At 41.8% G+C, this 18,308-nt stretch overlaps 1 protein-coding gene across 1 annotated transcript; it reads left to right on the top strand.

The window, feature by feature from the left end:
- The first annotated feature begins 1,066 nt into the window (after positions 1 to 1,066).
- On the top strand, positions 1,067 to 17,227 carry PRSS57 (serine protease 57). The gene is made up of 5 exons (XM_082243490.1): positions 1,067 to 1,207; positions 3,262 to 3,409; positions 14,612 to 14,756; positions 16,506 to 16,766; positions 16,852 to 17,227. The coding sequence occupies exons 1-5, from the start codon at positions 1,156 to 1,158 to the stop codon at positions 17,002 to 17,004; spliced, it is 759 nt and encodes a 252-aa protein (XP_082099616.1). The 5' UTR covers positions 1,067 to 1,155; the 3' UTR covers positions 17,005 to 17,227.
- The last annotated feature ends 1,081 nt before the right edge of the window (positions 17,228 to 18,308 follow it).

Here is an 18,308-nt window from a genome sequence, read left to right as displayed (position 1 = left end):
AGAGCAGATTTCTAAGAAGGCCTTATCTGATCTCCCCTTTGTGGGGGATCGCCTGTTTGGGGATAAAAGTCCTTCAGGGCCTCCCCTGGAGGTTCCAAGAGAACCTGGTCTGGTAAGCCACAAGGGGCTTTTCCAGACCTGCGGACAAGGTACTTCTGCATAAACGGGCGCTCCCACCCGTATTTGGGGTGGGGGATGTCTTCGCTGATTTCCAGATCCATGGACCTCTTTGGTCCACAAAGTAATTCGGTCCGGCTACAAGATCGAGTCTCTGGAAAGGTTCTTCACTTACAACCTGCACTTGTCCCCAGATCGCTTACGGGGTCACTTTGGGGCAGTGCAAGATTTTTTACTTCATGGGGTGGTTGTCGGGGTTCCGGATTCGGAATTTTTTCAGGGGTTTTACTCAAACCTTAAAAATCCAATTTTTTTCACTCAACCAGTGGTTTGACCAAAAAAAAAAGTGACTTGATTTCCTTATCCACACACTCGGTATGGATGGGGGAATCAATCCCGCTGAGCTATTGTATGTTGACAGTGTGGAGGCTTCCCTGCTATCAGAATACATTGGTTGGTGCTGATGGTTAAAGCCAGCAGTACTAATCAAACAAGGAAAATACAACAGGGTGATTGAACAGAAGCCGATTAGTAGATCAACTTCTGTACAACCAGCCTGACCATACATGGATTGAAATTTGGCCAATCCCTGCTAAACTGTTCGATTTTCGATCCATGTATGCCCGGTTTTAGATAATCACTTCTCCAAACAAAATTATATCCCTTCTTTGGCTTGCTATACACAGGCTAAACTACCACAAACCCGCATGGTGTTTTGTTCCTTAAAAAAAGACAGACAATTTTCTAAAGAATATTGGTAGGTTTATTTGAGTGAGAAAGTGGCACAGGTACATAAGTTAGAAGGAATGATGAATTACCCAAGACTTCAAATGAACAAGAATCTTAACACATTTCTTTATAACTCAGAGGTTACAGTTAAAATATACTTCCTCTCCTTATATTTCCATGCATACACAAAAAGCCACCATCCTTACATCACCAAGGTGTGGTGAAATTCCCTAACGAACGTTGCCCAGTTTCCTTTAAAAGCTGATCGTTATTTCTGTTTCTGGTGAGTCGTACATTTACTATCAAGCAATGAAATATTTGGTGCTGCTGGCCGCAACATTATGCCTTCTGAACCTCTCAGGTAACACATCTTTCTTATATAAACTAATTTTTTTTTTTAATTGAGTTTGAGGCATAATATATTGGATATTTAGCTGTGTTTTATAGTTTAAGCTTAAGAGGTAAAATGAACCTGTTTTACACGTGAAGGGAATAATATCTGATCTCTGAACTAAACCTATTTTCCTTCAAAATGCTTTATGTGCTTCACTGAATATAAAGATCTGATCATCTAAATCAGTGGTTATCAATCTTTTCTATGCCTCACACTCCTAGGAAATGTTTGTACCCCCTTCAATATAATATCAAATTTGAGGATGAAGAAGTCTAATTTAGATATTTTGAAAATATAATTTGAACCACATACAATACTGTAGGTGAACAAATTGAACTTAAAAAAATTAAGTTCCAAATTATAACAATATGGATTTTTTGATCCCTTCTTCTGAAATCTTAAGGTCGCCATAAAAAAATCATCAAATTGTATAAGTGAAACCATATACATTTATGAATTTTTGAGTGAAACAATAGACAATATTAATGTCAGATCTGTTGTGTTATATAATGATTTAAAAATAAATCCTCTGAAAATCAGTTATTTACTTTATGTATATGTTAATTCTGTTATTCTGTCCTTTGAATTAAACAACAAGACTACTACAGTATCTACACAACATAACCACCTACTACCATTGTTTAAAGCAAACAGGTAGATGGTTGAGTGATGAAACATGACTGGTCACTAAGGGACACAAGCCACCCTTTCTGAAATTCCATCTTGCACCCCAGGTTGGGAACCTCTGTTATAGATTAACAATCTCTAGAATCTCTAAGTGTCATCTAAGGCTTTCTAAGTGTTTCTGCAAAAGGAAAAATATCATTGCTTTACATAAGGTTACCAGTGCTTGGCAGCAATAAAAATGCTCCGAATTAGCTACATAAATGTTGTTTGTGTGTACTGTACACTGACATTGCAAGAAACAACCATGGAAACATCATAGGCAGAGTGTGCAGAAAGTGACATTAAAAAACCTAGGGGGTGTTTTTCAAAGTGATTTTTTAGCAAAACAAAGTATGGAGATATGGATGGATGGGTGAGTTTGCTTTGAAAAGCAAAAATAAATGAAATAGTGTTTTACAGTTTGTGGTGCTCAAAATACAGTTTAGTTTTGCTTTAATTCTTTTTGTGTTCCGAGTGAAAATCTTTCTCATCTCCAGGAATAAACCTGTTGCAGACATGTGTAAAACTGTCTTAGGCAGGCACCATATATAGGTCTGTGTGTGCAATAGAAATTAAAACAATATATAGCCTGCAGTATTTTGTTCAGAAAAAGAAAACCTACAGTCTGAGGTCCCTTTCACACGGGCGTCATCTGCAGAACCAGATCTGTGTCACTTTTGTGACATCCATGCCTGTTCAGTTTTCTTCCTTCTTTTAAAACCACTTGTGTTGGATCTATGAATGGCTGGATGTCAAGGGACATGCATCTGTTTACATTAGACTATCTGTGATCCCCATGTTCAGGACTGGAAAAGTGGAAAAAGACACAGATCTCTATTTTTTTCTGACCCTGGATGGATTCAGTAGTCAGATGTAAATGAATGCACGTACATTTACTTCTACCTGCCCATAGACTTACATGGAGTTTCCAATTAGGCCCACCTAAAAACTGATAGGCCAAGCTGATCGTACCGCCCATGTAAAAGGGGCCTAAATAATATAGTGAACAAAAATTACATAAACTTTTAAGATTTTTCAGAAGAGGAACCAACATATATTTGTGGTTTTCTAAGTCTTTGTGTTGAATTGGGTCTGCAGCAGTTTCAATCACTATTTACATACAGTAGCAATCCCTGCTGCGCTCCTTGGAGACCTTGGAAACCTTGCCTGAAATTGAAAAAAATATTATATAGATCAGATAAATAAATGATAAATTATACTTCCATCTGTTCTGATTAAAAATGATCTATTGAGCTGTCTACCTATTAAATTAGTAACAATGAAAGAAAAGCATATTGTATATGTTGGTATACTTTTTAAATCTATTTAACGGTTTTATTATTGTGTTAAAACAGAAGCATATAGAATTGTGGGGGGGCGAGAGGCCAAAGCACATTCCAGACCATACATGGTGTCTATACAGATGAAGAGCCAGAGCTTCTGTGGAGGAGCCCTCATCACTCCGAAATGGGTTCTAACTGCAGCACACTGCATGGAAGACACGTAAGTGACCTGGGTTTTTTTCTTTTTTTGGGGGTTGCTGAAGTATTATGCAGTGATTGAATGGGGCTAATCTATTAAATAAATAGAGAAAAGGAATAGAGACTGTTTGTGAATCAATGTGATTGTTCTCTGAATTTATGGAATAAGGTGATGCTGTGTTTACTTCAACCATCCGATCAGGTGCTAGCAAAAATATTTGTTTTTTTTCACTCACCCATGATTTATTATTCAGAGTGAAAGGAGCTTTACCTTTTTCACCAAACTTAGTAAACAGTAATATTTACTATGGTAAGTGAACAGTCCTTACTCCAGCAAGGACCCCACCAAGATAAACACATTAAAAGCTAAATTCACCTAATGCACATATATTTGCAGAAAAAAAGAAATGTATTGCTTTTTGCATAGGAGCCTGCAAACCATTGCAACCATGATCAGTGGGTGCAAAGCCAGGCTCCTGCAGGCGTCCTCCAGTTCTGGCAGGGCCATCTTAAAAGCATCACGCACCCCTGCTCAAAGTAATGCACTGGGGCCCCTACAAGCCTGACCCAATTTATGCAGCGAGTTTCAAAAATGTAAGTATAAATATAATATAATTAAACATATATTTATTAATACTTTCAATAAAATTGATTTTATACAGTAGGAAACCATGTCATAAATCAAAGACTAATCAACACAAAGGGCACCTTAAAGCAGAGTTCCAGCCACAAAATCTTGCCTGTAGATTTTATGGCATCCGCTTCCTTATCCTTACCTGAGCAAGAATTGGATATTCCCGGGTTTTTTTTTTTTTTGCTTACTTACCTTATTAGAGAGGATAATATACTCACCTTACCATCCACTTCCTCCTTCCTCGGCCGCAGCTCGTGCCTTCACTTCTGCTTTGCAATGATTCCTGGGAGCTGAACATCATCGCTCCCAGGAATCGATGCGCCTGCACCGGCCCCGACGTCAGTTCCGGTGTAGGTGCATCATACCTTGCTAATCAGCTTCTGGGCATGCCCAGAAGCTGTGCAGGGATGACGCTGCAGACCCGGAAGTGACGGCCGGGCCAGCGCAGTGCATCATGGGACCGAAGAGGACGCAGAAGAGGATCGCGCTGGCTTCAAGCTGCCCACACCTGAGATGGCAGCGCTGGAGAAGAAATTTTATAAGTAAATATTTCTTCTAAAAGGTAAGTGCGAACCGGGACAGATCAGAGGCTATCCATCATGGAATGTACTAGCCCTGCCTGTCCCGGGGGTATGTTCATTGAAATTTTTTTTCTGTGGCTGGAACTCCGCTTTAAAAGGGGGAAGACAGGAGGGCACAGTACAATTTCCCCTGCAAAGTTTCAAACTGCAGAAGGAAAGTAGTGGGGGAAGATGTAGTTCGAATTGCAGATTTAGCCCAGTGATAGGCTGCTGCTGTCCTTGCAGCCCAGATTCTGGGAGGCTGCCTGGAAAATGGCCAGCCAGGGACAGCTTAGTAAAAAAGCATGACTGTCACAGCAAATCCAGGACCGTTGGCAAGTATGATGTAATGCAAGATTGTCATGGGGCCCCGATGCACCTGGGCAGTTCCAGGGTACCCATGCATTAAGACAGCCTTGAGTTCCAGTCTGTACCATGATACAGACTTTCAGTTAGAAAACTGGAGAAAGTGTCAAAGAATAAAAGTGCTTTATTACCCGCACTTGTATCCCTTTGGGAAATACAAGTCCATCTGCTGTGGTAGTTTATTCATTTATAGATCTCTGTGAAGGAATGATAGCTGATGTGAGAGAGAAGCTTGGCATGTTATGTTTTACAGCATAAATGTGGGAGTAACATGTAACATGTATTGGCCAGTGGGCAGTTTCAGTGGGATGGCCAGTTGGTGGGCCCTAAGGTTGGTGGTCAGGGTTGGGGGATGGGGGGCAGGCCTAAGGCTGAGCTAGGGGCCCCAACATTTCTGATGTGTGCCCTGAGCCTAATAGAATGACTTTTAGTTTGCTAACCTGTATCAAGCCAATATCTTTAATAAAACACTAGTTTTTGTTGTATCTCAGTGATGCTGATCTTTGCAGGTCCTTACTCTATATTTTACATCTGGGAACTTGCTTGAACTGAGCCAGCAATGGCAGAATTCCTAACCAGTCGCCGGATCATTAAGGGTAGATTTAGAAAAGCGGTAGGCTTGCCAATTGCTACATGTGAGGTAGATTTTGCTGTGGCTGCAAAGTGAAGTGAAGCATTGCGACAGTAGCAGTCGCAATAGGAATGTAAACATTCCTGTCTGCTGCCTACTGCAGCTTAAGGGGGGCAGCTGGAGGTGGCAAAACGTGGTTCAACCATGGATTTTCACCGCGACCCAACTGCATGTCTAAATGAGGCCTAATAGATCCAGGCAATTCTCCAGAATGACCAGCAATGTTTGTAAACAAGTGGCATGTGTGACATCATTCTAGCAAATCCTGCACCTTGTGCTCTGCACTCCCTTTAGAAGGAAGGAGAAGAGGAGTATAAGTGGACTGTTGGGGAATGGCTGTACCCCAAATAGCAGGTATGCTTCTGATTTGCAGTGCTTGCTGGCAGCTGAAATGAGCTGAGTGAGGTATATAGAGAAGGAGAGTGATAGCCAGCTGGGTGTATTCCTGTCTGGTGGGCAGGGCCGCTGATAGGGCACTACAGCTGGCCCTCCTGTTCCAGTGTTGCCCCATCAGTTCAAAAGGTGGGCCTGGAAACCTGCTGAGCCAGAGGGCCGGCTGTGCTGCCTTGTGACTCTTGTGAATACCCCTGCAGCACTGTCGGTTTTCTCCCTGTGCTGCAGGGGGATCAGTTCTTGTATCTATGCCCCTTTCCACTTGCTGATCAGTCCCCCCATATGTCTGCCTCCCCAGCAGTACTGCCAGGTTCCCTGCTCTTTTCTTCTGCCAGCAGCTGCTGAGGGCACACAGGAGGATCGGGTTCAGTATGGAGAGCTGGGGGCTGGTAAACATGTCACATTGGTACTGATCGCTCCTGTGTCCATTCATCATTGAATCATAGTAAACTGTCTTTTCTATGCTTCAGTTTGTGACCAAAAAGGAGTCTCAGAGCACTTCCTATTCATTCATTTGCAGCTGAGTCTGCAGAGAAAGGCACTGATTAATCTCTGTCTTCAGTCCCTTTCTTGTGAAACATCCGTGGTTTGTTTAGACCCCTGATATTTTACCAAAGCCCCCCCCCCCCCAACAGGGCGCTTAAACAATGTAATTAATTAATAAATTATACAATCCTCAAAACAAAAAGTGAAAACATTTAAATTGTAACAAAAAAATAATAATTAGGGGCTTGTTCACATGTACTTTGTTCTCTGAAGAGCAGTCCGCATTTGGATCGCTCTTCAGAGAGCATTTGACAGGCTGTATGGAGGCATATTGCCTCCTCACCGCCTGCTCTAACTCTTCACTAATGTACCGCAACCATGTTCTTTGCATAGCATTGCGTCTATGGCATTTTGGCAAAAAACTAATTTCATATTTTTCGGGGGGGGGTGCTGTGAGGTAGACTGTGTGGGGCCCCATGATTTCTAACAGCCCTGCTGGTGGCTGTGTGTAGAGTGGCCTGCAGCACTGTGAGTTAATGTACACTGACTTGTACACAGGCTGGGACATGTAGTTTCACTGTAGAACTACATCTCCCAGAAACTAGTAGCTCCACAAAGGGGAGGTGGCAGCAGGACTGAAGCATGGAGCATGTCATTCTTATTGTCTTTGCTGCCACTGTTATTGTCATGTTTCCCATTTGTTATTCTCACATTGCCATGATTGCCTGCTTCTTTGCATATTGTCACTATTGAACCTAGACCTATCCTTTAAGCCCCTCCTACTTTGAAGTATAGTTTGACCATACTCACCATTCAGTCCTGCCCACCTATCACACTACAATTAGCCCTGCCCACATTCTCAGGAAATACATTTTTTTTAATTTCCTGATTATTCTACAAGTATGTGTTCCAGCAATGGCTGCATGGCAATTCTCAATTCTCAGGATGTGTTTCCTGATGGTAAGAACACAGGACCATGTCTGGATAATGTCTGTTTAAATGGCTAATGTTTGTTATTTCTCAACTTCCTTTAACATATTAAGCTATCCAGCAAAAGTGTCAGAGGGTTGTGACAAACATTTACCACTGACGGGTGATTACAATGATCAGCTTTTATTAATTTATGTAAAACCTTTATCCCAAAAGGAAAAACGATAATGTTGTAACTGCCTAAAAATTGTTAGATGGGGTTCAGCTTAAATTTCTTGATCAAGACCATCTAAATCTACTAGCATATCTAATACAAAAATATAGTACCGTGATGTACATGCCATCATCCCCAATAGTAAGATACCAAAGAACCAAAGACCAAGGGAGGTCCAGAAAAGCGGGACTATATCGGCACATGTATAGTTGGAAGGATGCAATCACAACACCACTATGTAAAATAACATATACAACTTATTGCAATAAGTTGTATATGTTTTTTTTACATAGTGGTGCTGTGATTGCATCCTTCCAACCATACACATGCCGATATAGTCCCGCTTTTCTGGACCTCCCTTGGTCTTTGGTTCTTTGGTACCTTACTAGCATACCTAACACTACTCATTACCCAAATTGACAATGCTGGTGTCCAAGGGTGTCTTCATTACTTCTCCATCCAGAGTGGTAACATCCTAAAACAGGAGGAAGTGTATTACTGGCCAGATGACCAGATTAATATAAAGGAAATAGAGCCCCAAAAAAGATAAGTAATGCCGCCACCATGTTTAAGGATTGGATATATACTGTATATATATATATATATATATATATATATATATATTGTAAGGGATTAGCTCGGTGGTAAGCGTATGGGTGACCCCTTTGGGGGGGTCGGCACACAGGGAGATAGCCGAGGAGTGGTTGAAAACAATAGTTTTTGGTTTATTCTTCAAACAAGTGCATGCAGCAAAAACATCAAAATAAAATAAAACACAAAATAAATCCTGGCCGCTGTGGGCGTCTACCTTCTCACAGCTGGAACCTACCTAAGAAGTCTTCCCAACCTACTGTTGGGCCGACACTGCTGATCCTACAGCAGACACTCAAATGTCCATTTGTTTGCTTTTCACACAGCACAAACATTGTCCATTGAACATGTCCCTTTGTTTTCTTTCACACAGAAACACTTCGTCTTCTCACCTTTGAGACGTCTTCACTCGTTTTTACCCTCCTGAGCGCACACCGCTTCAGGAGGTCTTCCCCATGCTCACTCAGCTTTCAGGGGGCACACAGGACTGTCCTCTACCCACATGGCGTCAGGATGCAGCCGTTTGTCTGCCTTCCTCTCCCAGCCCACACGGCGACAGGAGGCAGCACTCAATAGATTTTCTCTGGACAAATTATAGAGGCCTTGATCTCCTCATTCTGAACAGCTGAATGGTTTTCAACTTCCTGCTGGCTCTCTCTGCAGCCAACACCCTATAGTATCAGTGAACTTTCTAAATCAGGTGGAAATGTATCTCCTTCCTGTGACTACATTCCCAGATTTACCTGACTTCCTGTCACATACCCCCCCCTCTTGTTTCAACCCTAGGGTTGGGACACATTTCCAGGCACGCATGTGTCAGGCACTGCTGACTCACTGATAAGCCTCCTATTATCCTCAAGCTTCCGGATGAAACTGTTTTGTCATCTTCATTGACGGATTTCTCATAAATGCCACACAGTTTGTCTCTCATCTCATATACACATTCTTCAAATGCATTTTTGGCATCATTTTGCTCCTTCTCGTTTCTGTCATCTTCATTGACAGCTTTCTCACAAATGTCAGACAGCTTGTCCCTCATAACCGTCTGTCCAATCCACCATGGAGGACCGTGATCCATAGGCAACTCAATTGGGCTAGTCTTAATGTCTTCAACATTCTTAAGACGCCTCTCTCTGCAATCCATAAATGTTTTCCACAAAACTTTGAGAACCTTTGCTTCACTAAGCTTTGTTCCAAGTAGGGACTCTTGACATCCCTCTGTGACTTGAGTTGCCTCTCCATACAGCTGTACACAATCATTGACTTTTTGTTGTAAAAGGGAATGATCTTCCTTCTTGAGCTTTGCTTGCTCTAAGATGCTGTGCAGAGGATTTTCCAATTGAGACAACAGGCTGTCACACATTTCTTCAAAGTGACCCCTGTTCCTTTTCCCAGAGACATCAATATCATTCACCAAACATTTCATATTCATAGGCAGATCTGAAGCATTTGCACTCATCAACTTCTTAAACGTTTCGCCCTCCTGAGCGAGTCGCAGTAAAGGCCTACTATTTGATTTGATATTGAGTTTATATTTCTTGCCAAACTCTTCACAGAAGAAGCCAACCAGAACATCATCAACTTTCCTTCCACCAACATAGGGGTCAAAGGCAACAACACAGTTGAACCCAGCGATCTGGGTGGTATCCATTATAGACCTCCTCTCTGCATCAGTGAAGAAGCATGGAACTGCAACACATTCTTTTACAGGTTTCTTCAATGCACATTCTGCTGAACTATTTGACCGCTCAAAGTCACCTAGTTCCTTTTCTCTATCTGAATTCCACATGGAATGCATCTCAAGATCACGATCAAACTTCTGCCACCCGTCTTTCACCAGTTCCATTTTGGAAACACTCCCTGAAAGGCACTTATTCATTTGCTTCACGTTTTCACCAACAGCCTTAGTTTTCTCCACTAGGTGGCGTTTGCTTTTTTCTCCCAGATTTATATCACTTGCTTTAGTTTTCTCCGCTTTAGTTTTCTCCACTAGGTTTTCAGCCTGAACTGAGAAATCATCACATTTCTTACACAACTCTTTTGTTTGCTGAAGCTCTAATGATACATTTTCCAATGCTTGAAGTTTTTGAAGGAACGGTTTATTCCAAAGGGGTGATTCAAGCCACGTGTCATCACATTTCTGAGGCTCACTCAGGACAGACCCCAAAACACTGATCCTTTTAAAAACTGCATCAGGCACACTATCCCCTCTTTGGGACAGATCCTCTGTTGCCTGGAATTCCTCTTCCAGTTCCTGCAACGGAATCTTCATCTCTTCTACTTGCTGTTCTAAGGCTCGCTTAGACTTTTCTAGCTCCTGAACGCTTTTCACAACATCATCCTTGGAGCTGACCAAATCTTCCATTTCTGTACACAGCTGTTGGTTAACTCTTTCTAGTTCAACCTTACACTCTAGAGCTTCCTCCAAAGAGCGAGCCAAGAACAGGGCTTTGCTCTCGTTATCACGCACCTCCGTTTCTGCACGGGCGCGTTCTTCTGCATATTTTGCAGACACAGTCTTCTCTTCACCAAGCATCTGATCAAACTTCTTTTTCACATCTTCAACACACTGTAATGAACCAACGCTTTCTTCCATGCGTTTTTTCATATCCGCTATCTGAGCTTGCAATGTTGCGACTTGCTCTGATAGGTTTTTCTTTGCTTCCTCCTCCTCTTTTAATTGTTCCAGGAAGCCATTTTTCTCATCTTCCATTTGTTTGAGCTTTGTGCTAAAACTCAGCCTTTGACACCTCTCTTCCTGTAAGAGTTCCTGCGTGTCTTGCAGCTGCGATTCCAAGATAGAAAAATCTTCCGCAATTTCTCTAGATTTGCTGTCTGCTTGAGAAAGCCGATTTGTGACACTGTCCAACTCAACCTGCAATCGGTTTGCCTTCTCTGACAGCTTAGCACACAATCGGTCACCTTCTGACACCTTGACTTGCGATTCCAGAAGCTGTGCCTCTACTTTTTCCCTCTTATGTTCCCAATCTCCTTTTCCCTGCATAAGAGCTTTCACCTCATTGGCTAGCTTCTGGGAATGAGACCGTAATTCTGCCACACAGGCTTCTTTCTCCTTTAACTGCTGCTGGAAACGTTGGGCTTCACCTTTCCAACTTTCACAGTCTGCACGTAATTCATCTACCACATTGCTCAAAGTGGTGAGCTCATACACAGTACTCAGTAATTTAGCCTCTCTTTCACTTTTCTCATTGTCGCTGAGAGACAATGTCGTTTTCAGAGCGACATTCTGTTCCTGCGACTCCTGCAGGTCTATTTTTGTAACTTCCAAACACTGAAGACTTTTTTCCAGCTGATTACGCAACTCCAACATTTCACACATACTTTGCTCCTGCAAAGTCTTAACTTCAATTTCCTTCTCCATAAGGATGGTATCTTTCTCCTTTATAGTGTCTTGACGTTTTTGCAACTCGACCAAAAGAAGAGCAGTGGTTTCTTCCCACTGTGACACATGAGACTTGAGTAGTTCATTCGTTTCCTGCAAGTTTCTATGCTCCATCTTAAGCAATTCCACAGCTTGTTCCTTTTCTTCCATTTTCCGTTGCAAGGCATCCAACTCAGCCCTGCACACATACTCGGTTTTCTCCAAACCGATGGTCTCCATTGGCTGCTGGCGTCTCTGTTTCCAGCCTGCCATGCTCTCTTGGTGAGCCTTTTGTTGAGCTGCAAAGCTCCGCTGTTTCAGCATCTCCCCCATTTTGAGTTTACTTTTCATCTGAGCACACTGCGTCTCCATAGCAGTTTCATCAGTGTTGCTAGGGACAACACCCTTCCTCTTTAGTAGACTCTCTTTAGGCATGGATGGGGCTGGTTCAGACGGTAGCATCCCCTCCATCCATAGAATCCGGTCTCTCATTTCATCTATCTTTGCATTTTTCAGGCGTTTGGATCGCCCCATCTTCAATAGCTCCACAAATTTTTCACAGTCCAGCAAAAAAAAATTTCAGACCACTGTCTCTTTAACACATGTAGTTTTTCTCTCTCTTGCAAGATCTCTTTTCCTGCACACACAGTTTGTGCAGTCACTTGCACCAGACACAACAAAGTTCATCAAATAATTTTGAGACCCCTGTCTCTTTAAAACACTTTTTTTTTTTTTTCTGTCAGGATCTTCTCTCCTGCACACATAGATTGTGCAATCTCATGCACCAGATAAAGTTCATCAAACATTTGCACTTCCTTGCAGGGATCTTGCTGCTTCTGCCCACTGCATACCTCCACCATATGTAAGGGATTAGCTCGGTGGTAAGCGTATGGGTGACCCCTTTGGGGGGGTCGGCACACAGGGAGATAGCCGAGGAGTGGTTGAAAACAATAGTTTTTGGTTTATTCTTCAAACAAGTGCATGCAGCAAAAACATCAAAATAAAATAAAACACAAAATAAATCCTGGCCGCTGTGGGCGTCTACCTTCTCACAGCTGGAACCTACCTAAGAAGTCTTCCCAACCTACTGTTGGGCCGACACTGCTGATCCTACAGCAGACACTCAAATGTCCATTTGTTTGCTTTTCACACAGCACAAACATTGTCCATTGAACATGTCCCTTTGTTTTCTTTCACACAGAAACACTTCGTCTTCTCACCTTTGAGACGTCTTCACTCGTTTTTACCCTCCTGAGCGCACACCGCTTCAGGAGGTCTTCCCCATGCTCACTCAGCTTTCAGGGGGCACACAGGACTGTCCTCTACCCACATGGCGTCAGGATGCAGCCGTTTGTCTGCCTTCCTCTCCCAGCCCAAACGGCGACAGGAGGCAGCACTCAATAGATTTTCTCTGGACAAATTATAGAGGCCTTGATCTCCTCATTCTGAACAGCTGAATGGTTTTCAACTTCCTGCTGGCTCTCTCTGCAGCCAACACCCTATAGTATCAGTGAACTTTCTAAATCAGGTGGAAATGTATCTCCTTCCTGTGACTACATTCCCAGATTTACCTGACTTCCTGTCACAATATATATATATATATATATATATATATATATATATATATATATAAACATACACACATATATATATATATATTTTTTTTTAAGGTTAAATACTGCTCTAAAGCTTTTTTGCGTTTACATACTTTAATGTAAAGATAGTCCCATGCAAGTTAGTAGATATAGGATAGCCTTTCTGATCAATGTCTGGACATGGATTCCAATGGCCCTAGTTCATACCAGTGAAGTGTGTTTCAGTACAGTCAACAAAAGTAGAACATGTTGCATTTTTTTCAGTACGGAACGTGAGAAAATGCATCAAAAGGATGCCGGAATGCACATGTCCTCAATTGAGATGAAGAACAGAAAGAGGGAGGAAATGTGGTGGAACCCATCAAAAATGCACATGCAGAAACACATCTGGAACATAGAAATTGTAGTGTGAACCAGGACAGTGCAGTACTATTCTTATGTCACAGACCTTGATAAATTTTCCAGATCTAATACCATCCTGCCAACACTTCAAAGCTAGAAGCTCTATAAATGTTAAAAAGAATGTATCCATTATTCTGGTGCCACAAGCCCTCAACTGGATTCTCCATGGGAATAAATGGGAAAATAATTTCTGAATGTAGAGCCAGAAAGATCAGCTAAACCATGGCCATCGTCATAGGACCAGGGGTGATCACTGATCTGCTGAGGTTTAAATTTTACATTATTTTCCCCCCAAACCTTAGAAAATCCAGGGTAGAATTTCATGGTAAAGTATACAGTATAAAAGTCAAATTTACTTTATCATTTTGCATAGAGTGACAAACAGTTAGAACCTTTGGGGTTTTCTTTATGGTTGTCCTTGTCCCCACTAGGGAAATTTTCCTTCTCTATTGGTCCTGGCGACCATTTTGGAGGAAAAAATCATAATCTAAATTTTAACAGTTGTCACTGGAACAGAGACATCTTCCAATGGGAACATACAGTATGTTCTGATGACAACTGTCTCACTTTGAAGAGATTCCAGTCAGGAATAATATCCCCAATGAGGCACAAACTGGCAAAAAAAACCTGAGGGAACCTGGTTAATTATTCTCTACCCTGTCAAGAAAATCTGGCTTTAGATAGATAATATTTGAAGCTCTAATCATGCTTGAGTTTATTGTAGCCTTATAAGCGCACTTGCGACAGAGACAAATAAGTGCTGTCCGTGATACTTTTTTTATTTGCGCTAACATACAATTTTTCAGGACAAGCTTTCGGGGTATGTCCCCTTCATCCAAGCAGTACTAATTTAGATGAAGGGGACATACCCTGTAAGCTAGTCCTGAAAAATTGTATGTTAGCGCAAATAAAAAAAGTATCATGGACAGCACTTAATTGTCCCTGAAGCTCTAAATTATTATAGTCCTGAATTTATCATTTATATCATGTTACAACAGCAATAACAAGAAATAAAGGTAAAAACACTTTTTCTGTTACAGACCTGTGGACATGGTAGAGGTTGTTCTCGGAGCTCATAACCTGAATCAACCAGATAACCTTGTTCAGGTTTTACCTGTCCAAGAATCATTCCAGCACCCAGAATATAACTCAAAGACCTTACAGAATGACCTTCACCTGCTAAAGGTAAGCTCTCTTCTTTTACCCATGCGGCAATTAAATATTTGTCCACAAATCTAAGAGAAATTTAGGAAAATATGCATAGATAATTCATTTCATTCTGGTTGGAAGATCTGTGTAGATCATAGCATTCCTTTGGAGGCTTGATTCAGTCGCCATCTGCTGCTTGCATTGTCCTATATGCATGTCACTTCTAATGCCCCATACACACGTGCAGATTATCTGCAGACTTTTGTCTGCAGACTTACCAAAACCATATAATATGAGGTCAAACCTAAACACTTTCAATTTGTATGCAATCCGGCAGGCCCTTGCACTACATAGAAAAGGTAAGTCTGCAGACAAAAGTCTGCAGATAATCTGCACGTGTGTATGGGGCATAATTATGTAACAGCCTCAGCTGTCTTCACTCTAATAACCGGGCGTCCCAGGTCTTATTCCATTGCAAAGTGTGTTCGTCAGTGATGCAGAGGAATGTGCCATGTCATGATGTGTTCTCTGTTGTCCATAGCATTTTCCTGTAAGCTGGAGTCACTTAACGATGTACCCCCAGGGGGCATGTCCTTGACAACTTGAACCCACAATGAAGTGGATGCATTTAACATGGATGATATACAGGTTCCTAGACCGGAGGTGGATTTGAAGTACAGCACTGGAACTGCTTTTGGAATTTTTTTTTTTCAAGTTGGGGAGAAAGTAGTTGGTAAAAAAATAAAATACATAGTACATAGTTACATAGTTAGTGAGGTTGAAAAAAGACATTAGTCCATCCAGTTCAACCTATGATGTGTGTGTGTGTTTGCTGTTAACCGTACATTGTATACCCCTGTATGTTGTGGTCTTTAAGATGCCCATCTAATAGTTTTTTGAAACTATCAATGCTACTATCAAAATGTAGTTGATTTGTGCTTTTAACATAAAACCTTAGATATAATATTTTTATATGTTTGATTGCACCAGCAAAAGGAATGCCACGCACCATTCTAGGTCTACTCTGACATGTTTTGTAATAGGCACAGCACTTTCTTGCACTTGAGCAAGTACTGTGCCTAGCGCAAAAAATGTCAGAGTAGACTGTGTTCCTGTTGGGTACTTTAATAAGGGAGGATTGTTATTTCACATTTCAGTATGCGCCATGCTTGTGGCTGGCACAGTTAATTGGTTTGATGGAAACAAGCCAAGCCAACACCCTATAAATGATTGTGGAGTGTGGACTCTAATCTTGCATGGAGCAGCATATAAAACATTTGACATTGTAAAGTCTTAGGGTGTTTTCACACTTGGTGCGATTGCCTGGTCCGAACCCAAGTTTGATTGCTCCCCCCTCCCCCTGCTCCCGATGGACTGTGTTCACATTTGATTTTTGTATCCGAACCATGGTACACTTGTGTCATCAAGCTGCAGCCAGCACGTACTCATGTTGCTTGGCAACCGCTGTAAACGAGAAGGTGCCAAAATGGATAGAATTGCTCGCTTTGGTACGATTGTGTTCTCATCAGAAGCGAACCGTACTGGAGTTCACATGAACCGTACCCCAAACCACCCTTTTTAAGTGGACTCGGGTACGGTTCGCAGGTGCGCACCCGAGTTCAAAGACAGTGTTCACATCATCAAAAAGAACCGAATTCTGACGTCAATTGAACCTGGGTGCGCTCCAAAAGTGCTAGTGTGAAAACACGCTTAGACAATTGTCTTAGAAACTAATTTTATATATTTTTTCTTTATTTTAATAAATTTGCCATTTCTGATTTTCAGCTGAACACATCGGCCAATATTACTCCCTATGTAAAAACCATTAAGCTTCCTCGTGCTGACACAGATGTGCTTCCCGGGACTGCTTGCTCTGTTGCTGGCTGGGGATATGTGTCAGATTTTGGGACTTTACCCAGAGTTCTGATGGAGACAGATGTAAATGTGATCCCACTTGCGGCCTGTAATGTGTCTTGGAAACAGAGCATCTTCAACACCATGATCTGTACTGCAAGCAATGGGCTGCGCATCAAGGGTTTCTGTTCTGTAAGTAAGAAGCTGATCTTTACTGACATATAGTACAATCCTGACAAATAGCTAATTCATGCCTGTGTATGCTTCATGTTTTTAGGGCGACTCTGGAGGACCCCTTATTTGTGAGGATCATGTTGAAGGAGTGGTTTCTTTCTCCGGATTCCGCTGTGGTAATCCTATCACTCCTGATGTTTACACTCGTGTTTCATCATTTCTGTCTTGGATTAAAACAGTGATCAACAGATCCTGAGAGAAAACACATTCAAGTTTTTGATTTACACAGATCTATAATATGAATAGCCAATGTGTTCATAAATAGCAGCTTGCTTCATGAGGCTGCCAGGCAGTTTTTATAGACCGCAATAATTAACTGGTACGTTGGCTTTAGTCGCTTGCATGAAGAAAAATTAGGCAACTGCTGTTCGGTAAATGTGCTGGTTATAATAAATACAAAGAAAACTGTGTAAGTGAAATGTTGACTCGTGTTGTTTGTTTTCTAATATGCAATGCATAAAACGCAGTGGGGTTGTATTACTATCAAAAGGTTTTATTTTCCTTATTAAAGCATAGCTTTACGCATAACAAACTTGATAAAAAATAATGCCCTTAAGGAAAGAACATACATTCCACATTAACGATTATGCTACTAAAATTTGTGTTTCTGTGCATTGCCTCCAACTTTGCTCTTGTTTCGTCTTGCCAGAGGCTGCCATTCTGCTGAAGCTCAGAGTCCCTGAGCAGCAGTAAATATTTAGGCTGACAGCAGATTGGCCTCTAGTGGCTCTGATTTTTGGCACAGTGCCTAAATATAGAGAGCAACTGAGCATGTTCAGAGCAGGGTGAGACAGTGCATTACTGAAAAGCAGACATGGGAGTAAAGCCCCGTACACACGTACCGATCGTCGGCCGAACGATCGGCCGTCTTTTGTCCGAGGGCTGTCGTGTCTGTTGAAAAGTGCAAAAGACTGCACACTAATTTTGTCGGCCAACAACAGCCGACTGCAGAAGTGATGTCATGTGATGGTTAACTTTCCGTGTGTTTTTTCTTTTCTGAGCATGCCCAGTCTTGCAAATCTGCTGTCTGTCGGCCGAAATCTGTACTGACTGGCGAACAATCGGCCGTTCTGGTGTTGGCCAACAAAAATTTTAATGCTTGCACGACAGATTCTGTTCGGCCGAAAGTGCGCTGTCGGCTGTCGGAAGCATCATACTAACAAGCCTACAATCGGCCGATCGGTCGTCAGCCGAATCTTTTCGGCCGACAATCTGCACGTGTGTACGGGCCTTTAGTCACACATGTGCAAGTCACAGGCAAGTCTCAAGTCTTAACCAAAGTTGTATAAAGTACTCGAAAACCCATACTTGAGTAAAAGTACAAGTGCTCGATCAAAAAGTGACTTGAGTAGAAGTACTAAAGTATTCAACATTTTTTGTACTTAAGTATTGCAAGTAGTTTTTTTTTTAAATTTTGCTACTCAAGTACTGAAAGTAAAAGTACCAGTAGTTTTGAAAAAAAATTGCTACTCAAGTACTGAAAGTAAAAGTACAAGTACT

This window comes from Pelophylax lessonae (genome assembly GCF_965119305.1).
Source record: "Pelophylax lessonae genome assembly, chromosome: 1".
NCBI classification, from domain to species: Eukaryota; Metazoa; Chordata; class Amphibia; order Anura; family Ranidae; genus Pelophylax; species Pelophylax lessonae.
The sequence above is the reverse complement of the archived record's forward strand: the minus strand, read 5'-3'. Positions and strand labels throughout refer to the sequence as shown.